General features: G+C 45.6%; 1 protein-coding gene and 1 pseudogene across 1 annotated transcript; both read right to left on the bottom strand.

Moving 5' to 3' along the window:
* LOC149362181 (uncharacterized) lies at nt 1–1,105 on the bottom strand (annotated as a pseudogene).
* Nucleotides 1,106–10,761: 9,656 nt separating this feature from the next.
* On the bottom strand, nt 10,762–24,005 carry LOC149362180 (cytochrome P450 2B11-like). The gene is made up of 6 exons (XM_089568237.1): nt 23,925–24,005; nt 22,670–22,974; nt 21,491–21,606; nt 21,049–21,307; nt 18,288–18,478; nt 10,762–10,952 (listed from the first exon to the last, which is right to left on the bottom strand). Exons 1-6 carry the CDS (start codon nt 24,003–24,005, stop codon nt 10,762–10,764), a joined length of 1,143 nt encoding a protein of 380 aa, XP_089424363.1.
* Nucleotides 24,006–24,239: the final 234 nt, after the last annotated feature.

Below are 24,239 nucleotides of genomic sequence, written 5' to 3'. Positions count from 1 at the left end.
TTAAATAGAACTGTGAAATCTTATGTCTGCTAGTATTGGTGCAGATATATTACCAATTCCAGCAGTCACAATCACTGCTTCATCAGCTGCAGCCAACATCTCCCAAGGGATGGGACCCTTCAGTATTCTGAAGAGTTTTAAGCATTGTATTGCACGCTCAATATGAACTTTTGCCGTTGTGATTTGTACTGTCTTCGCAGCCTCCTCTGCAGTAAACTGTGCCTGATTTCGCAGAAACGGCGGCTGCTTCACTCCAATTCCTAGTGCATGGCATTTGTCTTCAATATTAAACCCTTTGTCCACCATAATGTTATCGTGAAATGGTTGCAGTTTTTCAAGAATATCGGTGTGTTCTGCGCTTTGTCAGATGCTCGTCCCCCAAAAATGTCACCCTCAAAAGAGATTAAACCACCTCGAGACACTCCTTTCATTACTTTGAGTGTGTGCTTGCCTTAGTAATGAGAGTAGGTAAGTATTCGACACGATGCGCAGTGAGACTTTCTACTTTTACCTCTGAGCAGTCCAGCACTATTCTTACACCTCTGTAGGTTGAAAAACAATTCGGTTCATTGCGGCTGATTTGCTCCTTGCTCGCCCAAGGAATGGCCGCCTCAAGCACAGCAGCCATGGTGCGCAGGGTCCCGTAGAAGTGCCGATGCACAGTGGCCTCAGAAGTACCAAACAATACTGAAAGGCATAAGAAGGACAAGGAAGTCTTCAGACGCACCAGAGCCAGGTCAGCTCTCTCTAGCACACTTTTCTCAGTCTTCAAACAGTCCACTTTAGCAACCTGCTCAGATATGGCAAGTAGCAGATCAATATTTTCAACTGCTCTAAATGTCCGCACAGTTCTGTTAGTTAACAAGACGTCAAGAAGACCTTTTCTCGTCGGAGCAGAACTGGTGTCTACTTGGAGACCCGTGGAAGTGAACCCAATAGTGTTTTGGTCGAGCTGCAGGATTGCCTGAGCCGCCACATTCTTCAGCTCTGCAATCTCAGTAGGGCTTGTACCGAGGCTGATGAGAGCCTCAGCTGCATGCTGCGCTGCTGTATCATCCTCAGTTTCTGCTTGAGCACTGTTTGCGGCCTCTGATGTATCTTGCATTGAAAATAAATTGCAAAGCACTCTTTTATGCCTAATGCACAAAATCAAAGTAGTCTGAAATTTTACACTACAGCAACTATCGATTTGTGAAAAAAAGAAGCCATGTTGGCCTAATCAAATTATACGCTTAAACAATGGCTCTCTTATGGCTGGCAGGTTGTTTCCTGCTTGACTTGTAGCGCTGCTGTTGACAGTTCATTAAGCATTAAGCCATCGCAGTGATTAACAGCCAGTAACAAGGAAAGTTTATACTTACGCATGCTGCACTTGAGTCGTAAGCACTCCGTGCATTCTTGAGACGCTGCCACAGATGATGCTGGCGTGCAGGAGCCCCTTCAATTTGGCTGTCTGGTGCCAAGTCCTGCGAATTCATTCAGCGAGATAACAACTTGTAAATGAAGTGAACTGACTATTCTTTGGCGCGCTCAATAAATGCACGTGTTAAGCAATGAGTAGGGCACACTTTTTAGATTAAAGCAGAAGGTACATTTCCAAAACATAATTTACCAGCTTATCATGTTATCTTGCACAACAACCTCTACATTGAGGAGCTTTTCCTCCGACGTTATTCACGCTTAGTTTAAGGAGTTACTGTTAAACACAAAATGACTTGCTCGCAGCAAGGGGCTTTGCAGCCGCACATACCTTTTGATGCAGCTCTTGCAGATGCTTGCAGCACCCTTTCACGCGATGCTTGATTAGCACCTTCATTCTGAAGGTCATGAATGCGTACGGGCAGGTGCTTGGAAGGAATTGCCGCCTTCTTGAGACGCCTTTTAGATGGAGTCCATGTTCCTGTTAACAGAAGGTATATCAGTAGCATACTCCTTGTCCGAGAAATGGAAATACGCGAATTTTTTAACTGCGTGGAAGACCACACAAACATTTGCTCGCGTAGCATGCTAGGATCGCGCTCCATGTAATAGTGGCAAACGTCTTTGCCACCGCGCATGTTTTTTTTTTCAGACATGCAAAACTATTATAGAATTAACCGCGACATCTAAGACAGCACAAAGGCTGCGAACAACAACAACAACAACAAAAATACGCTGCTCCGTTTTCAACACTAGAGTTCAATACACCAACCTGTGTTAAGCATACACCGCGTTCTCTGAGTGTTCGTCGTTGCTGAGGCGCTTTCAGACCGCGCCAAAAATAAGCACAAGAGTAGTACGCTCAAGCAGATCTTAAAACGTATTCTTGAAACGATACGTTGCAGCTAGCACGCTAGTGACGTTCGTAGTACAGAGTCGATCACACTTGTATAGAGCACTCGATATGTGTTTTGCGGAGCCAATAAAGTGAAATTTCGAAGCAGTCGCTGACTTAATGTGATATTTGAACTCACGGAGAGGAGAATGCACTTCGTAACTATCTTCGTCATTCTTTACAGCTCTTAGAGAAGTAGATTTAATAAAATTTGAGTTTATTTGCCCCGTAGCAACACGCTCGAGCACTCTGTACAAGATGATCGACTCTGTACGTCGTTCCTGAAGTACGGTTTCCGTTAAAAAGGCCGCAAAAAGCACGCTTACCTACTGTGCCCCAGAAGAAGTCATTCGGCGCGAAATGTTCACTGCATACTGTCATTGCTTCAGTGACGCGTTCTCGAATTCGAAGCTTCGTCGCCGATGTCTTCCTCCTACGCCGGTCCGAAGGAAACGCGTGAAGGCTTACCTTGCCCCTCTCAGCACGATTCGTACACTCAGGTACCGAGCACATCCGGTTGCTGTTGTATGCCGTTTTGCTGATTTCTACACACTATTACATACCAAGGAAACAAGAAGCACAAAACGCAGAAAACAGCACGAGGGCCGCGAGCGCCTTGAGCTCTCAGTTCTCGCAGTCAACACCACACAGCGTTGATCATCGGCTCGACGTTTCTAGCGATCGCCGCGTGGCCGCGACACCGTCTGTGGAAGTTGCGAATAGGCCGTCGGCGTTCATTGTGTTCACTGGCGTTGGCGTCGATAAAGTTTTACACTCCGATCGTTTTGAGGGAAGGAAGTGCACATAACTAGCTCCCAGGGTCAGTGGACGCCTGAATCGCACTTATATGTAGAGCCGGCCAAATCTTTAGCTGGTGTGCGTGGCGGCCGCGTTTCCCGTGCTCCTGCAGCTTATGACGGAGCAAACTTGCGAAAATTTCAAATCTAAGCACAGGCTCACTAAGCCACTGCTTAATATTGAGGTTTGAGCAAGTTTTCTTCGATGCAAAATGCAGGAGCGCAGAAAAAGCGACTGTCGCGCGCGCCAGCTAAAGATTTGGCCGGCTGTACGTGGGGTGATGAGGGACAGATGTGGGCTGTATGCGTTAGCGCTGACCACGGTGAGAAAATTCTCGCGATCAACCATTAATGGCCACCTGCCAAGATGGCAGGGTAGGTGGGGAGTTTAATGTAGATAAAAGACAAACAGGAATTCCTTACAACTCATGTGGGAGAACATCCCTTTCCTCTCGCTCGTAAAGCCTCCAGCGGCTGTGACAACCTCGCTAAATACTTGCATAGATCTCTTATTTGAGAACCAGGCATTGGTGCAGCAAAGTGAGCGTATATTTATCTTTTTCTCCGAGCCCAAAGCTTCCTTCATGACAATCAAGAACTGTTAGCGGAGTGTTTCTTGAAGAAGGAATATGTGTTAAATATAACAAGTTGTCTGTAATTGTGCACACATGTCTTGCTCGAATTCTTTGCCTCAATCTATCGAAAAGCTGAAACACCTGATGTGGTGCGCTCAAATTTCGCATTAGGAACTATCGTAATCGTCGGCAATTTTACCTTTGTTTTCCTTGTATTTGAAAACGTTTGTCTTCTGATCTTTCAGCTCCATTTCTTCGATAGCTTTAGATAGAGTTGCAGTATGAACAAACAGAAATAATATTATTCATCCCGATTACTGCTAATTATTTCCTCTAGCCCCCATCCTCCCCCACACAAAGACTTTACCTAACTTCCACACTCAACTGTTTGCCACTCGCGGGTGTGTTTTCCTTCCTTTGGTTTCCTTTTTTTTCCCAAGAGATCCTCTCTGTTGTAGGCCCATTTCATTGTCTATGACCGATTAACTCCAGTTCTTGGTCTACGTTGCTTTTCTGTTGTCCGTCGACGTTACCTGTGCCATTTTTCTTTTCATGGCACGCATCGCAACACTGAGTACAATTTGTTATCTTTCCGTCAGCTTTCAAGCTTTGGCTCCAGGATACCTTTGTAGCAGGATGCAGCCGTTTATGCTTTTCGTTTGACTGATATTGGTAAGCTGTTCGTTTTTGCGGACATTTGTAAGCATCCGCTGCGGTATTGGTGGTAAAAACGTGAATTTCCTGTGAAAAGAGGGAGTTACGTGAAGGTTGGCTTAGTGTCTTTCCCCTCGCAAACACTAGGTGGAGTCCTTTGTACGGGACCCCAGTGGCTTCCGCTGCCGCCATTGCTCGTTCGACCATCGCCTTTTGGGCTTTCAGGTCGGAACAGGCGAGTAGGGTCGCCTCCCAGTCCTCCCGGGTGGGGTTTCGGTTGGAAGTAAAGGCAGGGTTGGAGGGGCACGCCCAGACCATGTGGTAGAGGTCCGAGGACCTCTCCCCACAGTGCGGGCACTCCCCGGAGAAGGCAGGGTCAAAGTGCTTTAGGGAGGCCGGGCACATCATGGTGTTCGTGACGAGGCGGACGAATAGGCGTTCTTCCGCTCTCGTTAATCCTTTACACGGGTGGGGGTACAGTTTATGTCTATCTTGGTATAGGTGAGTTATTTCCCTGAAAGTGTAGGCAGGCGTGGCTTCCGCTACTTTTTCAGAGGAGGCGGGGGACGAGGTTGCCCGGTTAGAGCGCGTGCGGGTGGCTGAGTCTGCTGCCTCGTTTCCTCCTAGCCCCGAGTGGACCGGAGCCCAGACTATGAAGCGGTGGGATGGACCTCCTGCGTACGAGCTGTTTTGCAGTAGCCGGTAGGCCAGGTACGGGACCCAGCCCTGTTGGACGTCCCGACAGGCCCCTCGCGAGTCGCTTATGATTGTCTTGGAATTGTAGTGTGTTGCCGCTAACGCGATGGCGAATTCCTCTGCTTGGGTTACGTTTCGGGCTTTGAAGGTAAGCCCGTTCACTGTTTCGGACTCGTGGATCACCACCGCCGTGTACCACCCGACTTGGTGCCAGCCGGACGCGTACACGTAGTATATCCCGGATTTCCTTCCGTAGTGGTGAGTTAGGGTTCTGCCCTGGCCCTGCGCCTACCCTCGTGGTCGTCCCTGGACATTTTAATCGGGAGTGGTCTTACGTGCAAGGCGTAACGCCACTCCTGCGAGTCTTACTCTCTTATTGGTTAGAATCGTGCGTTCTAAGTGTACACGGGATAATAGGCGGTGTCCCGACGATGTCTTAGATAATCGCGTGTATTGACCTTTGAGGTCGGCTTCTCTTAGTTCGTCGAAGGAGTTCGTCACACCCAGACCTTGGAGTCTCAGGTGAGACGTGGTTATCGGGAGGTAGAGGGCCTTCTTCGCCATTTTGCGTGTGATCACCTGGATGGTTTTCTGGTCGTGTTTGTTGAGGCGAAGATAGGTTGTCGAGTATAGGATTCTGCTTGTTGCAAAGACATTGGCCAGCCGCAGAGTGTCTTTGCGTCGCAATCCTCCTTTCTTGTTCGAGACTCTGCGGACCATGCGGCCCATCTGATCTCTTGCCTTGTTTAGCTTGTTGAGCGGGGTATTGCAATAAATTTCTGTTAAGGAGCGGTGTAAGGACGGGATACTCGATCTCGCGAGTGCTATTCACCGCCTATTTATAGCAGGTGTTCCCAGGCCTCGATTGGGAAGTGTTGTGGATAAGAGCTAATGGAGAATGCCTAAATAATCTGAGATTCATTGATGAGATTTCCTTGCTACTCACTCAGGAGATGAACTGCAATGCATGATCACTGAGTGGCAGAGCACAATCGTGTCTCTAAAAATCGATTAACCGAAATCTAAAGCAACGTTCAAGTCTCGGAACAGCGACGAAGTTTACAATTGCTAGCGGAGGGTTGGAAGTAGCAAAGTAATATGTCTACTTAGGGCACGTAGTGACCGCTGTCCTGGATTATAAGTGGGAAACGACTAGAAGAGTAAGAATGGAATGGCGCGCATATCGCGGGTTCAGGTCATTAATGGCAGTTTACGAATGTTCCTTAAGGGAAAGGGATACAACAGCTGCATCATACCGGTACTCACCTATAGGGCAGAAACGCAGAGTCTAAGGAAAAGGGTTCAGTTTAAGGACAACGCAGCGAGCTATGGAAATAAAAATTATAGGTGTAACGCTAACAGACCGGAAGTGTGAAGAGTGTGTGAGGGAACAAAGACACGTTAATGACATCTTAGTCGAAACGAAGAGGAATAAATATGCCTTGGGCAGGGCATGTAATGCGAAGGAAAGTTAATCGCTGGTAATTAAAAATAATGAAGTGGGTTTCAAGAGAAGCAAGCGTAGCAGGGGGGTGCTGAATGTTAGGTGGGCGGATAAGATTGGGAAGTTTGCAGAGATGCAGCGCCCGGAGCTGGCAAAGGGCAGGGTTAAATGGACGGACATGGGAGAGGCCTTTGCCTTGCAGGTGGCGTAGTCAGGTTGATGATGATGATGATGAGATATCTGATAAAGAAGCTCCTCTTGGTGTGGTAAGCGGCGGAAGCTGAGGATGTGGTCATTTTCCGTTCCACCTCAAATGGCCTCGGTTATGCGCTCCATCATCTTTGATTTCTTTCAAGAAATTCACGGTATATGCTGTTATTGTGGTAGATGTTTTCCCAGCTTCTTTTGGCCGCAAAGTTACGTATCAAGCGGGGCCCCATGTGAGTTCGAAAAGGATAGCAAATCACACCTGATCAAAAAATTTGTAAACACATTATAACTAAACTTTCTCACGTGAATACAACACCCAGCGCTTTTATACAGAATGGCTTCCAAATATTTTTTCTCTTTTTCCCAAGCGTGGAACACCTAAGAAAGTACGAAACCGTGGTACTTACAATTCTTTTATTAATTTTTATTTCCTGAGAGTTGTCTGGCCAACTATATTCTAACATTCTACAGCACACAAAAAAGCCGAGCTTCGGAGATCAAGCCTGCTCAAAAGCTGCATGATGAATCGACACGCAGGACCACATCGTCTATCAAATTCTCTGCTTAGTGAACAGTGCGCCTTGATGCGGGGGGTTCTTGCTGCACAAGACAGGCCGCCTGAATAGTTGCGGGTTCCTGACGAATGTGTATCTCTGCCGCAACTTTGATGTACTGGTGGAATTAAGTTTACGAAGACATGCGAATGTGTATCTGGATCGCAGAATAGTATATGCGTACGTAAAAAATGTGGTCGCTTTATTATTGTTTGATTTCCAAACAATAAAGAAAAAGCTGTCGCGGTAGCCTACTGCTCTCGTGCAGAGCGTAGCGAAGTTGATTTCTTCGGGGCACATCTGACTCCAGTCCCAGTAGCGCTGCTGTTTATTTGTAGATATTTATTTATTTATAGTTTCTCAGTTGCACCGATGGCTGCGAGGCGGCTGAACTTACGAAGGGGCGATTAGGAGCAGCGCTCTAAACTTATCAAGATTCTCGTAGCCTTCTGGGTGCAAATGGGCACTATTCAGCGCAATGAAAAAGAGTGAACTGCGTGGTATTGAAAAAATGTGGCTTGAAAGGATCTGGGGAGTTTCGTTATATCATGACATGTTAAATATGCACGCTGATCATATGTCGTACTAGCCGACGTAAGAGTTCGCAGTGCTGAAATATGGATGAGCACGCCCAACGACCTTTCAGTGCACAAACATTGCGAGCATCCTCTTCGAGCCCAATTGGAAGTGATTCTGTGGCTCTTCTGCTTTAGGTGTTGTATGCACTGCACCAAAGAGCAAGGAAGCAGTATCCAGGCGCTATCATAAGATGTCTAATCCGGTTGGCAGTACACTTTAGATACAATATTAAGTAGTTATATTCAAGGTACTGTTGGTTTCTCTACACACGTGGCAGCGAAGCATGCCAGTCGAGTCCCAGTAAGCTTTAATTATTTGGGGTGGGTGCACGGCGTGACAGCGATGTGGCACTGAATGCCACCATCAAGCACACACCACAGTAACATCGCCACGCGATTTCACTGCACTTCCGCTGTCAATCAATACCCAATGCCGGGGAGCCGAGCTGTCCGCGCACTCGAAAAAAAGATCGAATACAGCCGCAAGTAGAAGTATGACTTGCGGGGGCATGGCGCGCCCTTCAATGCATATTCCATGGGGAGCAGAAGTGGAGTTCAATATTCTGCGCCACTTTCCTATACTTTTAGACACGATTTCCAAAAGAAAAAGCTATATCTTCGATATTGACAATAATTCGGAACATCCGTATTTATAATATTCAAGGTCGGCTGTGTGTAAAAAACAAATTGCTTGCAAGCAGCATGTGTCTTTATGCTTGTGGGCACCAACAGAGCTGAGCAATGGATCTATTTATTTATTTATTTCAAGATACCCCTAAAGGCCCTCTTCACGAGGGTATTACATAGGGGGTGGTAAAAATTACAAATTGTATACATAGAAGGGACATTTAACATGAGTAACAGGGCAAAAAAAGAAGCAAGAAAAGAGCAATAACTGGTAGTCAGCAACAATCGAAATGTGGCGGTACAACAAGACGCAAAAAAACAAAAAGAAACAAAAAACAAAAATAAAAACATCGGAATAAACAGAACGAAAAGCGAAACTCAAACACATTACGGCGAACAGAACAGAACTAGAAGAAAACTACACATCGCTCTGAATTTTTAAAAGTTAATGAAATGATGTCGCGTTAGTTTCAGTTGCGATTGTGGAAGGCAGCCGGTTCCAATCAATAATGGTTTTGGGTATGAATGATTTGGCAAAACTTGAAGTGTAACATGTGATGCGTTTGATCTTGAAAGGATGGTCACGGCGTGGAAACACTGCTGTGGGTAAGTGAAAGAAATCCTCGTGAAGCAAAGGATGATGGTAAATTTTGTGAAAAAGAGTTAATCGGTAGAGTTTACGACGATGGGAAAGGCTGTCAAGACCAGCACGAGCTTTTAACGCCGTGACGCTAGTAAAACGTGAATAGTCTTTAAAACGTGAGTACTCAGTGGATATCTTTTGTTTCCGCGCCATTTTCGTCGCTTCTGTCGATGTCCGCTTCGCTCAGTAGTTGTCAAAGAGTGTTTAAAAATCTTCAGATTTGCTACTCGCTCATTTTTCTATGCACTTCTCAGAACACGGGACAATATCGCGGCATTCGTTCTGCAGAGCTGCAGAGCTTCTTCGTTCTGCTTCGTTCTGCAGAGCTTTATTTGCTGTGGCTCATTCTACGACGCCCCATCGGCAGTTGTCCACACTGTCCTGGCTTCTCGACATAACTAGGACACTTGCGGATATTCTTATTCTTAGATCTAGCATAGTTGTGTTGAAGACCGTAATTTGGTATGCCAACCTCTAAATAATTCATTGTTACGAAGTGACGGGCGCGTTTGTGCACAGAAATTCTGAAGGAGAGCGCAGAAAAATTGATTATTGAGTCTTGCAATACGTCGATATAAAGTAAAATTGTAGCTTGTCTCCAGAAATATTTTGGACATGAACACGCTAAGCATAGGTCAATAAACCTGGGTTAAAACCTTCACGTACAATCCGACGCAACATAAATGCTCAAAAAACCGCTAGCAGAAGAAACAGGGTTGGGATAGAGAGCTCTTGCGCGGTGAAAAAACTTTATGGTACCAGCACGACTTTTAGGCGTTCCTGTTCTAGTTCGCATTCTTCAGACCGAACATGAAGAGTCAACCGAACGCGGTAGTACACAATTCCTAAAGGTTATGGTTTATCGGGTTTATTGCACCAAAGCGAGTCATGTTATGAGGGACGCCGTAGTGGAAGGCTCCGTATAATTTCAGCCATTTGGGGTTCTTTACAGTACATGGGCGTCCGGCATTTCGCCTCCATCGAAATACGACCGCTGTGGCCAGGATCGAACATGTGTCTGTCGGGGGCTAGCCGCCGAGCACCCTAAGCACTGATCCCCTGCGGCAGCTCTGCATGTAAGGAGCTCTGCATTTGGAGCACCTCTTAAAAGTATTTTTTTCACTTGGAGGCCTCAGACATACGGGGCAGAGCTAAGCCTCCTTCCTTAATCCCATAGATTGTATGCTGGGGGTGTGGTTATGCGCCGCGTTCACGCCTCCATTCGATTGCTCGGTCCAGTTATCCACCGCGAAAGGCGCGTTGCATACTTTGGGCCTGATAATGAGAAGGCCAAACCAGCCGTTATTGGCCGTTTCCCTCTAAGATGATGATTGACACAGAAAAACTACTGAAGACCACGTCGCAAAACAGAGGCCGTTTGCAGCTCTCGCCCGGCGGATACATCCGCTCAGCAAAAATAACATAAAACACAGGCGTGAGTAAGGAGCAGCGAGTCCTCGCACAGATACTTTGATTGCATTAATAGTTTATCAAATAGTTCTCGTTACCTTATGCACAGACGCAAATGAAAATTTGGTACAGGATCGTCAGCATATAAGAACCACCCGGGAAGCAGCACCACAGAAAGATAGCTGAGAACTAAGAAACAAAGTGAATGAAAAGAAAAAAAGAACACTCGAGGTAACCATCGTGAAAAAAAGAATGGCCCTTAGGAATCATTGAAGTTCCGGGGCAGGAACCGGAAGCTGATATCTTGCAGCTTGTGCAGTTCAAGCTCTGGATCCTCAAAGTCATGTTGCAGTGGTTGGTCCAGAACCACGCGGTACTTTTGCAGCACAAGCGTGATAAGCAAGAAAATCTGCATCATAGCGAATTTTTCTCCAGGACACGCTCTCCGGCCTGCAAAAAAAGCAAAAGTTAGTACCGGAGTATGCAGGAAAAATGGCAGTAAATAAAACGCAGAACGTGAGGCTTTAGTGCAAATCTGAAAAAAAGCGAGCATATAGTTACTAGAAGAAATAAGCGAAATGATAAAGACCTCTACAAGTTATTTATTATTAAAATTAAGCGCGCATGCTTCGCCATTCCTACCGCTGCAGTTTCTCTCGGCCCTCGGCTACATTTACTTCATCTTGAAATCAGCCCAGTTCTTCAAAATCGGGCCGTCGGCTATTTCTTCCGCGCACTACATGCAGTGTTCATAATCAGTTCCCTTTCTTGGTTTCAGCAGAGACTTAGGTACCTAACTCGGCTTTGTTCTCGAGTCCACTCGGCTCTCTTCAGTCGCTTCGGGTTAAACCTTTTTGCCATCCATAGCTCGTTGCGTTCTTCGCATTCTGATAAAAAAAAAACTTTATTAGCCTCCTGGTTTCTTTTGCATTTGTGACCATTGGCGTTTCACTGTTATTATATCATTGCCTATTCAGCGATACAATTTACCTCCCATTGATTACCCGAGAATGTGGGCCAGATGCATTCCATTCCGTACTTGCTCTCCTATTTTATATCTGGCATGATATGTACATGCTGACACTTTTTTCCCAGAGTAAGGTGTATTCCATCTCTAGTACGATAACCTAAAATTGGTTTAAATTGGAAAACCTTAAATTGTTTTTTTTTATTCGTAGATGATTTTAGAATATTGGTCTTTTTTTCCCATTTTTATTCCACCGTCCTGCTGCAGAGTGTTTATGGCTTCAGTGAGACACAGAACAACGCGATGCCATAATGTAATCGAAGACAACCATAGAGTCCTCTATTAATAATCTCCTAATCTTTTTGTGTTTGGGTCAGAGAACATCTCTGTATTTTTGATAATGATGCATTGTAAACACTCCTGCATGGGCCCGAAAACGGCCTGCAGTATGTTCAAATAAATTAATAAAATAAACTCGTACCTACACGCCTTTCCAGTCCAGCCCCCTGAGTACCTTTTGTCAAGATGCTGCGAACGACGGCAGAGCGATTTCTTGCACTCGCCTGACTCTCTTCCTGTTTGGTACTTTGTCGCGCATCCCGTGGACAACTATGGTCGGTACGCAGTCCCTCTGTGTATTATCTAGCATCTATACATTCGCGGCCAGAAGAACTTATAAAGAGCGCACGGGTCACATAACTGAAATCACTTCACATGGATATAAGGATGCTTTATTTATCTAAAGGTGTCGAAAGGCATGGTCTAGCCGCCACGCCCTGCGATAGACCGATTGGCGACATGTGAACTCTTTATGTACAGAGTGAATCACACTTAGAGGGAACACGGCTCCGCGTGGCCACGTACCTGCGAAGTGCCATTGCATCTAACCCGTTCATGAATCAGTGCAGAGTGGCGCTAGAGAATAGAGACCTCGACGTGGTGCTTCGTGTCATCTGCCCCTTTGCACAGGTTTGCTACCGGCTTGCTCGTAATAGTGCTCCGCGTGTGCGCAGCCACTCGAAGCCGTGTTCCCTAAGTGTGATTGACCCTGTACGTGCTCCGCCCGAAGCGTGCAACAGCCAGCGATGGCTGTAGCGCCGAAACGCACTCAGGTACGCGTTTGCGAGCGTGAAGTGGGCGATAAGTTAAGCAAAAAGTACATCACCTGCGTCTGCTGCATTGTAGTTATAAACTGGAAGTGTCTATGCACCAGATGCTTGAACGGACGCAGGAATCATGCATCTGAATTAAGCGGTTGTAGCGTGACAAAGTACTGCTATGCCGGGAAGTGGAGCGTTCGCTTTCAGCACCGCATGGAAGTCGAAAAAAGTTATTTTGCAGTTGTCGCTGGTGAGATAACATCAAAGCAAGGCAGCTACGGCCTCACAGGATCGGAGGCGAGGAACGTGGTCCCACTGCGAACACCTCATAGTGTGAAGTGGGTGATTTTGCAATTTTTTTAAACAGTAAACACTGCGATAGGGCTAACCTCAGGAGCTGCTCGCCTGGCTGGCGTGCTTTCGTTCGCTCATATGCTGTGGCATCAACAATATCTCAGCAACGCTAATATTGTTTCGGCATTTTTATAGCGTGCATTTGTAGGTAATAAACACTGTGGTTTCGCACCCCGTAATTTTCACGAATAGCTTTGTATTCCAATCAACGCGTTTGTTTTTACTGCCTTCGACGCGAGTTCTGGCTGTATTAAACAGATGTTGTGTTGGCCGTGCACCAAGTCATTAGAAATTGAAGAGGCGTAGATGACTTTTATAGCGACCCTTGCCATTCAGTTAATTTGTGCCGCACGTTTAAACCAGCAATGCAGGTGAATAAGTAATTTCGTACCTGATGCAATTCTAATGCTTCGGGATGTCTTACTGAACGAGATTTCAAGGTGTCATTGCCGTTTATTACGTTTTAAATACGATAGCATATATAGGCGAGCTTCCTTCGGGTTTGTTGTGCATACAAGATATCCAAAATAACCTGCACGTACTAGTAGACGTGAATATTTTACCAAGCATCCCTAACACTGATTTCATTGTATGTATTAAAGGTTCAGGGGGATATTACCGCCATGCACAAGCACCACACGCCAGATGGCCATATGGTAGGCGGCTGTTTTGTGGTGGCTTTGGGGTGCAAGGAAAAGACCGCGTGGAATTATTTGCCGCACCTTGCCGTGTTCTCCAGCAGGGATGTTCGCGAGGTCAGCTTAAGGCGTTGTGTGCTAACAATTTGAATAATGTTTTCATTACAGGACCCTTTAAGTATTACAGGACCATTTGAATATGGATTGCAATAAAAGTAAATGTGCAAATACGTGCTTTTTTCTTTGCTGCACCTCCGAAAAACAAATAAACCTAACTCAGATTTCTTGCTGACCAACCCCTGATGCAGTGCAAACCTGTTTTCCTCCTCATTCAACCTATTATAGCATCCTAGCGCTATAGCCTCAGGTCGGAAAGGCCGTGTAAGCGTGGGAATACTGCCGAACAGAGACAGATGCAATGAAGCTCTTAATAGCGGGTATTATTCACGGCCGACTACTGAGGCGCTTAGTGCGCAACGTTTCCAAAAGTAGCAGAAATCTCGTGATCGGCCTACATATTTCTTTCTGGGAACCGAGCATAATCACTGACCAAAATATCCTCGCTACTTCTGGCTTAAGCGAAATGATGAAACATCCAAAAAACGCCCAAATTTCCTTGTCGCTGTACGACTCCCCCACTGCGGAGTCGTTCAGAAGAATGAGCTGCTACCGTAACATGCGCGTTTTATATGAGCGTATGACGTGGGCTCGTGCAAGTTATTGTCCCTGCCCTTTTAAGTTTAATGAGCAGCGCAGGCCACAAATTTGTTTAATTAACTGTTTCCTGTGTGACCTGACCGCGGTTTCAGGCGTGCGCGGAATGCCACAAGAGATCGGTGCGTCGTCTGCTAGCGCTGCTACTTGGATCCCCCTCCAAGGCGCACGTGTAGGTGTCGCTACATTTAATCAAATAGATGAGCTTTACACAGAACTGCATTCGCGCGCCATCTAACACCAACGAAACAAAGTAGGTGCGTCTTACACGGCAAGACTGGAGGCAGCGTGAGGGCGCGCGTCCGTCCCTAGCCACCCCAACTTCGCTCCTTTCCGGCCCAGCAGTGGTCCGAGGGCGCAGAGAGGACGCTGGTTTCCTTTGCGTTATCATGACCATGCAGGCATCCCTTGGGTTGCGTCGATAGACGCAACCCGATGGTCTATAGACAGTCTATAGACTTCTTATTGACTTTATTGACTTCTTATAGATATTGCTTTTTGTCTATACATTGTGTAAAGACTGTCTAGAGACAAAAGTCTACTGAAAGTGTATGGCCATATATCTATAGATTGTCTATACTGTCTATGGCATTTGTATTGCCTATGGACTTTTGTCTATAGAGTGTCTATCGACTTTGTAGACAGAAGTCTACAGAAACTCTATAGACTATCTAAAACTTTTTTTTGTAAGGGAGGCATAGGCAATGAGACGGTGATCTTGATACCCTATTTTGGTACCCGTCGCGAATAATTAGATTACGCCGGAATTTTTGCGGGAACACAAGGTGCAGAAGTTTAGAGCACTAGACGAAGAAAATCGTCAGGAGGGGAGGAGGGCTTTGACAAATTACGCGTCAACTATTATATATGTCTACACAAGGAATTCGTTAACGAGTGATGTCGCATAAAAGGACGTTCGATCACCGCTCTAAATAGAGCTATCCGAGCCGATCGTCACGCAAAATGTCTGATTAAGAAATGCTCCACGTTCTTGCAAAAGATGTTGCACGCCGGTTGAAGATCAGATATTGACTGCAGCAGAGCAGTAGGATCAAGAAATTTGAACCTAGGAAGAGCGGACGTCATTGTTACGCTGCTGATGACGTGCCTATCGCTACACACCGTGTTCGACACTCGGACGTCGTTCCTGCAACGGGTGGGAAAAGCGCAGACTACATTTTTCGACCCACAACTCTTCAGGTTACCGGAAAAAAGTTAAGGCATCAAAGAACAGAAATCAATGAAGTGTACGGAGCACTGAAGAATGAATTCAACTGCGCAATAAACAATGAAACTTAGTCGGAACGAACTTTAAGGATTAGGCGCGTAATGTCTGTTGTAATAAATTTTTGCGCCGCTGTTTCAGTAGTAAGATAGGACATTTGAAAGGAGGGGGAGAAATTCTTACTAAAGTGAATTGGCATAATATTAATACGAGCTAAACATTTTCTACAACCCTAGTTTTTTGGGCAGATATTTGGTGAAAAAAAAACAAGGATATATAAGTATATAAAAATTTATGCCATTTCCCGGCACTAATGGCACGCACTAATGGCTTAACGCGGCCTATTATTAAAGAAAGGTGTTTGTGGCAGGGACATGGAACTTTGTCTACGTGATCGTCTTCAACGTCCTCTCTGCGGTTCTTGGCTCCCTTTAAGGAATTAGTGTTTTTGAAATGCTATGAAGCGATTCGTAAGGCTGCAGCTAAGAGAATTTGCTCGCGTGCCCTGCTGGAGCTGTGGCTGTGATAATAATAAGAACGCGCATGGGCTTGTATACTGGCTTCAGTTGGTCAACTATTGCTGCTGCATGCACACAGAATGGAGGTGGAGAAGAGGGTTGCGAAAGGATCGAGTGACAAGGCTGCTAGTGCAGCAGCCACGTCCGCCGAAGTCGTGTCGACGACTGTTTCAGCAACAGCTCTGCTGCTCTCATGCCGTTAATAGACTGCGCTGGGCTGATGCTGGCGCTGGCTATTATAGACAACAGAAGCTGACATGATTTCGCTCGTCTGTAAGGAAGGAACGGTGCTTTCTTTTGACCAGTTTTTCAAAAACGCTAACGTACTCGCTTCTCCGCCTGCTGCGTTTGCGAACGTCCCTTCTTGCGGATGCGCAACATTTTCCACTAGTTTACTGATATCATACTAAAAGCAATTTGGAGCCAGTGTACGCAGCTGCATAAAGGCAAGTTTAGGTTTCGTTTGGCTTATGTGGGTTTAACGTCCCAAAGCGACTGAGGCGACGGTGGACGCCGTAGTGAAGGGATCCGGAAATTTCAACCACTTAGGATTCTTTAACGTGCACGGATATCACGCTGTACACGGGCTTCTAGCCTTTCTCCTCCATCGAAATGCGACCGCCTCGGCGGGGATCGAACCCACTTCTTTCGGGTCAACAGCCGAGCACCATAAAAACTTAGTCACCGCGGCGGCAGAATGCGCTGTTGAGTTAAGGATGTTTGAGCACGGAGGAAACGTTTAGCAACGAAAGTCACGGCAGCTCCTGCCTATTTAGCCAAATCTATTCGACCCAATAGGACCAGGACGAGCAACAAAGCTTGTAGAAGCAGCATTAAGCAGGATTTGGAGAGGAACTTCCTTAAGGAGCGCCGACTACAGATTAAACAAGAATTTCTCTACCGCATTTGTTTTAATAAAACTGTCATAAACCCTAAAATATATTTGCTGCCACCCTATTTTACATCGAAACGGCGCGATCATGAATGGAAAATACGCGAGACGCAATGACGTACTGTTGCTTGCAAGCACTCTCTCTTTCCGCATACCATCAATAAGTGGAATAAGCTGCCTCATGCTGTTGTTGAATGTCGGTCTGAGAATGCTTTTCGTGCACTGTTGTCGAGCCTGAGGCGTGCGTGAATGCACACTTATACTTTATTGACTTTTCTCTTTTGCATTGGTACTCCCAGTAAACGTGAAAGATGTGTACACACAGTTGATGCCACTACTTCCTTTCTATTTTCTTCTTCATTGCCATGTATCACTGACTGAGTAGCCCATGTTGTTTGTTTGAAATGTATGTAGTATGTATCGCCCCCTGCAATTATGCTGTCACGGCGCTGCAGAAAATTTAAATACATAAATAAATACATTATCCGCGTCACGTGGCCTGGAACAGCCCCGCCAGCTTTTTTCTTTACATGCTAATCGCTGTTGGCGCTTTAGTCACACCTCGAGATAGCGGCAGCCGCAAGTTGTGCGTTCCAATTAACACACCAAACATGCCCAAACTCCCTTTGATAAAAGATCCTATTACACTTTCGCTCGGTCCCGCTTTTCAGGAGCGGCTAGTGCGACGGTTTCAGTAGATACGCGCGTGTTTTGGACACTGATCCTTAAGCGCTTAGCGAGAACAGGTACTTGTAGCGCGCCACCATCGGCTGCCAAGGCGGACGAGCGATGCCAGGACACCGCTAACTGTTCACACCCAGGGCTCCCTTTGTCCTATTGTTTCCGTGCTCACTGGTTACCGGAAGCCATCACAAGGGGCACTTATAAGTGCTTTTCACTGCTAGACGCGCGGACATCTGTGTCGTTTTCTTCTGGGCGCTTGCGTCCGTTGCGTGCGTTGGCCGAGCTGTTCCGCCTTCGTTTGTTTACCCCGAGAACGCCTCCAAATGTACACCGCAACCAAATCAGTTCATTGTTTTGAGTCATTTGCATAACACGCGATATATGTGTAGAATAATCATCTGAACTACGGTGATGAATAACTATTCGCTCTTTATTATAATGTATCGGTTACACTCCACAGTGGAAGCTTAAATCTCAGCGTTTTCATATGCTTGCCTTCAAATAGTGGTACAATCGTGATTGTCAAACAATATAAATCTTCTTCGTCGATTGGCGTCACAAAGGCAGCGGAAATATTTTCGCCTCTTCAAGGCTCATCGACAATGTTTAAGCTACTGCTTTACTATCATATAGGTACAACTGTATCTCAGTCTTTTTTTCCGAACTAGCAGCCTGAACATCAGCGGTACTTACCTACTGAGAAAGGAATGAAGCTCTGAGGTTTTTTGGGCCCCATAGATTCATCGCTGTTGAAATATCGACTCGGGTCAAACCGTTGTGGCTCTTTCCAGTGTGACGGATCATTGAGCACGGCCCACAGATTGAAAAAAATGACCGTTCCCTTGGGAATAAAAAAGCCGTCTATTATAAAGTCCTTGCTTGCCCTGTGAAAAATAAGGGCGGAAGGATAACGAGGTGGAAGACCTTATTTGCGGAACTAGAACAAAGAAAATAATGACACAAATGTCCTCTTGAACCGAATCAGAGTTACGGATGTGGAATGTGATTAGAGTTCTCAAAGAGAACTTCTTCAAATAGAATCTAGCGCAGACAACAAGGGACCACATATCGACGGCATGTTTTAGCTAAAAACAACAGGGCACCGTAGTAAGGTGGATTTTTGCAGGCTTTACATTCAGTTCATTATACTTTTGCAATCATTAGCATTTTGCTTATTGGTTACGAAATCACTGAGTCTTGCTTTTCCTTGACGCTATGTGACGGTAAACCTGGATATGTCTGCCACAAACACCTAATTGCACAACGACACACTTCTAACTCGAACTGAATATTTTGAGCTTCTAAAAGTTAGAAAGCGAGAATAGTTGCCAGCAATTAGTTAAATAACCACTATAATCAATAACCTGCGTATGCAGCACACATTCCTTTCTTTGTTATTACCTTTCGCTTTGAACTGTTTGAAAACACTTCAGGAAGATGTAGTCGAGAAAGGATTCCTGATCGCTGTCATTTTTTTTAACTACACATTTATTATGAACAATTTATAATAAAGTGTAAGTTAATACCTTACTAAGCGACCTTGCCCATATGTAAAAAGTAGCACCAATTTTAGGTCTGTTCAGTTTTGAATCTTGAGCATTCTGAAGCCAACAGTGGGAATTTGTCACAACGTTAGCAATACTCATTAGTAAATCCAACTTTTTATAATTTTTTATTTTCATGTAGGTCCATCCGCTATTTTAAATTAGCAGGTCATAAACGCCAACGCCGTTATTTATGTGCTATAGAATCTTTCTCCCCACCGTTATAGGCAAGCTCAAAGTGCTCAGTGGGAAAAGTTTAGTAAAAAGAAACATACAGCGCGTCCATGATCAATGCAATAAGGCTCTTAATTAGCACGTACTTTTCCATACCCTGAATAAGTGCACAGCTAAAACGAATCGCGACCTCAGTTTGTTTATTTATTAAGGTGCTTATAATGCTGAATTTTCCAGCGAATATATTGATGCGAGTGACACAGTACAAAGGCACAATCCAGCAGATGAGATATAAAATTCACGTTTAAATTGCATACATGACCCCTCAAGCACATACGTATACTTTAGTGAAGTTCAATAAATCTTCCCGGATCTACCAACATCAAGCAGTTCGGCGGTCCGTTCCTAAATCGCAGCCTCGATGAATTGGAGGCCATTTCTATTGCCGAGCTGTGGGAAGAAAATACACCCCTTTTTTTTTGGTTCCACGATGAAGCGGTACTAAAAAACCTTCAGTTAATTGCACATTTAAAGTAGCCAAGTTTACAGCAGACATGCAAGTTTTTAGGCCGATTTCTGACTTTCCTTTCATTTTAAGGTAGCTCTTATAGTTGGTGACCGACTAGAATTAAATTTCTCAAAAGCCATCACGAGGGCGTTGAACATTTCAGAGGTAATGCAAAAGTTTTCCTTATGTCAGCATGATTGCTAAGCCTTGTTCTATGCAGTGAATACATTAGTTCCTTTTTGAGATGCCCAATGAAAATAAAAATTAACCCGACGATAAATAGAGTCGTGAAAGCGTTTCTAACAAGAGCAATTTTCAAAAACAGTTGCAAGCTTGGCTTCGTGTGTGCGGGTTTAATGTCCCAAAGCGACTGAGGTTATGAGGGACGCTGTAGTGGAGGGCTCCGGAAATTTCGACCCCCTGGGGATCTTTAACGCGCACTGACATCGCGCAGTACACGGGCCTCTAGAACTTGGTGGCTGTCGAAATTAGACCGCCGCGACCGGGGTCGAAACACGTCTTTCTGGCCAGCAGCCGAGCTCCATAACCACTGAGCCACCACGGCGGCAATCGCGAGTATAAAGAGGAAAATTGTTGTTGCTGTGCAGCAAGCACGCCTAATGTTTCATGCGCAAAAATTAGAGCCGTGGTACAGTTATTAGTTACGAAATGTGCAAGGAACGAGTGGTAGCAATGCGAAAAACGTTCAAAGCTGAGGAGATCAACTAGAAGTTTATTCTTTCGATGTAATTGTCTAGCACCTTCTACTTTCGATTTTGGCGAAACAAATGCAGCACTGCGAACAGCAGAAGCTCTGATCTGTTTCCTTCAAAGTGGCACATAGCGATACCAAATGGCGAAGCTGCGCCATCGGAAACCGGTGCCATCGGAAACCTCTATAATATTCGACAGTCACTCGTGAAACAAAAAGTGGTTTTTCAGTTTCTCCTGCATATTTAGGTGCAACAGTTTGCTACGGGACAAATAAAAACGCAAGTATCACAAAAACGATTAACTGAAGAATGGAAGATTATTTATGACTCAGTGTCTAATTCGCCGCATCACCAGTCAGGAATAACTTCAGTATTCTCATAAGAGGGCACTGTTATTCTCATGGTACTTGAAAATTAACTTCCGTTCTGCTGATTTTGAGTGCGTTAAGAGAGTGACAGCCTGATAGGTACGGCAAAAATGGCGTCATTTTCTTTACAATTTCATGTAGACTTACTGTCTTGCAGTTCCATAAATGGCTGTGGGTTTCCAGCGTTCCATTTCCCAGACGCATGCCAGAGTGAATGGCATTCGCTTTCGGTCCTCCCACGTTGCAGTTCTGTGCTGACCGACCGCAGCATCGATTTCTCTGTGAACGCGAGCTTGTATGGTGTCCTGGTGAACAGCAAAGTTAAGGAAGTGCCACTGCAGCTTTGCGACCGTCGTGAAAGTGCCACCCGCAGTCAGGGATTTTAATGTGCCGACGAGGAAGCGGTCTGCAGGGGATAAGGTAACGAAAAGAGTAAGTCAGTTTGTCCTCTTGCAAGTCAACCTTGTATTCGCACAGTTGATTAAGCACCTTTGATGTTAAGCTGGCTCTTGATGGACTGCTAGAGCCAGTTACCTCTAAAACGCAGCCTGAGAGAAAATGAGTTTCTAAGGAATTTTTCGCAACTCACGTTGGAACAGTGGATGCTTCTCGTTAGTTGCCTTCTCAATCATGCTCATGTAAGAGCGAATGAAGTTCTTGTCTGTCTCTTCCTTCTGTTTTTGCATAGAACCATTTATCTGTCGTCTTGAGAGAGAAATATGGGTAAATGTCGCGCTGCTGCGCAGACTTTATATCAGTGAACAAGAGCATGGCTTTAGAATTCTCTTGCTAAAAAAATTAAAGGCAGATGCAGAACATGGGGCAGGAACTCTATTAAGTGGAAATTCGGCAGAGTGCGACATGACTAGCTAGTTGTAATATTAAAAAACTTGGTTGTTTTACACACGGTTGTCTTGACTTAAGTGTGGAAGTATTTTTGCTGTTACACGAAGCGTCCACGGCATGTCCTTTCCACGTTGGTTTTGTTAAATAGGTAAAACCAGGCGAGATGCATTTTTCAGATGGCTGTGGCTACAAAGAGCTATTACGACTGGTTACAATTATGTTGTACGGTCAAACAAAGATTTCAACGCTTTGATCGACGAGTGCATTTTGCCGTATTATGACAATGAGTTTCTCTAAAGAATACTGCTCGAAGAAAATTCCCTTGATGCGAACCTTACGCCGTATGATTTCGCGCCTACGGTATTCTTAAACAGTATTCTTTTTTCGTATTCTTTTGGTCTAAATGAAAAAGCTTCGTCTCAAAGTTTTTACTGTTCAGGGCACTAAAAAAAGTACCTGATGTGAGGCTTGTTGCATTGCGACAAAATGCAGAAGGGACGCTTTAATCTTTAAACATCTGATTTGGCATTAAGGCTGGGGCAGAAACAGATTGCAAGGCGACATCAGCCCACTCATTAAATGCAAGAAATTCTCACCTGCTAACATTAAAACCTTCGTACTGAAACCTCGCAAGGCGACATAAGCCCACTCATTAAATGCAAGAAATTCTTATCTGCTTATATTAAAACCTTCGTACTGAAACCACGCATTTCTCACTTATTACACTGGCTCTCTCTCCGCGATCATGGTCGGCTGCACTTTGAAAAACAAGCTGGTAAGTCTGCCGGTGTTTACCCGCCGGGGTCCTTGGCCGCAAGCTTAGCTGTCGTCCATGTTGACAAGAGCAGGCGCAAGCGCGTTTTCTAGATCTTCAGCTAATAAGGAACAGATTAGCATACCTAACGAAAAGTTGTATACTCACATTGTAAACATATCGAATTCATGTGAAGCTTTGCAGAACCTCCCCAGTCTAGTGAACGGGAAGCACTCAAGAATACGGCACAGAAATCGCGGCCAAAAGCTGAATTGTGGTCCTTCGAACACCGCCGTGCCCAGCTTCTCGAGCACGTCGCTCATCTGCTGTAGAGCCAAAGCCTCTTCTAAGAGCCCCGAGCCGTACAAGAGAGACCCAACGTTTCGGACCACGAAGTCCTGAAGTGGCCGCTTCACAGGCAGCAGTTGGCTGCCTTCCTCCTTAATCCAGTTCTCCACCAGGTGGAACTGTTTCTGGAAAGAAGATGAGCAAAGGTTTTAGTGTGTACAAATAATACCACAAACACATCGTTTACCGACACATTACGATATCTGTCGTCGAATCCTATTCACTGTTCAGCCGCATCAAAAAACTTCGACATCACGCCGTGGACGTCAGCCTCAGGTTGACGTACACAGCGTGATGTCGAAGCTTTTTGATGCGGCTGAACAGTGAATAGGATTCGACGACAGAGGTGGACGTCTCAGGCTGACGTCCACGGCGTGATATCGAAGCTTTTTTGTGCAGCTGAACATTGAATAGGAGGACTTCAACCTCAGGTTGACCTCAGGACTTCAACCTCAGGACTTCAACCTCAGGTTGACGTCCTCCTCTCATCGAAAGGGAACCTCTATTTAGTAATAGTGTTTAATAGTGTCTGAGCAGCCTAGGCATGATGAGAGGCTTCAGCAGTGAGCGAGCTCGCAGAAAGAAGTCGAAGCTCTTAATTATAAATTGGTTTCCATATACTCTGCGATCCAGTTGCTATTGCTACAAGTATTTCGAATTCCCACACTATAAAACCTGAAAACCTGTCTCTCATGCAAGTAGCCTAAGAATCAACAATATCAATAGTGTTTCAGTCAGAGAGCGCCTGAAATGCTACACCGCAGGAAGAAAGTCAGGACAGGGACGAAGCAAACTAACGGAGAGTACTGCGTGGCTATTCCGTTGTTAGCATTGCATTTTTTAAATCGCCCACAGTTTGACGACCACAACAATGCCAGTTTCAGGGAGCAGGTATTCGAACAATTCTAGCAATGGCACGAGGCAATACAAACTTTAGTTTGCGGGGACAGGTCTGTTATTGCATACTCTTTTAAAGCGAAAGCTTTACTGGCCTAGCAGGAGCTAAGGTCACCGAGAGGCCACATTTGACCTTAAAGCGGAGGAGCGGTGGAAGTCTATCTCTCACGTGACTTACCACGTGCTTCGCCGAGGCTGCAGCCGCGCGTCTGCTGTCGCCGCTGCAGCGACTGTCGTCTTGCCACGTGACTAGTCGCATGACTCTGTTCGCTTGAAAATGCGAAGGCGTCACTGTTGCGTGCTCGCCTGTCAGTTTATCGCTACGGACGAAAGAAGCGGATCGAGCCGACGTCTTCTGAGTCTGCTCATCCGGCTCACATTGCCAACCATGCGAGGGATTTAGCGAGCAGAAGGGAGCGGAAACGTGCCCAGCGGGCGGCAGAGACCGAATAAGAGCGGGAGCATCGCCTGGCTCAGCGGCGACTCAAAAGAC

The sequence above is a fragment of the Amblyomma mixtum genome, chromosome 2 (genome assembly GCF_055824585.1).
Source record: "Amblyomma mixtum isolate Tamu chromosome 2, ASM5582458v1, whole genome shotgun sequence".
Classification (NCBI taxonomy): Eukaryota; Metazoa; Arthropoda; class Arachnida; order Ixodida; family Ixodidae; genus Amblyomma; species Amblyomma mixtum.
Note: the sequence above shows the minus strand (reverse complement) of the source record. Positions and strands in the feature narration are given on the sequence as shown.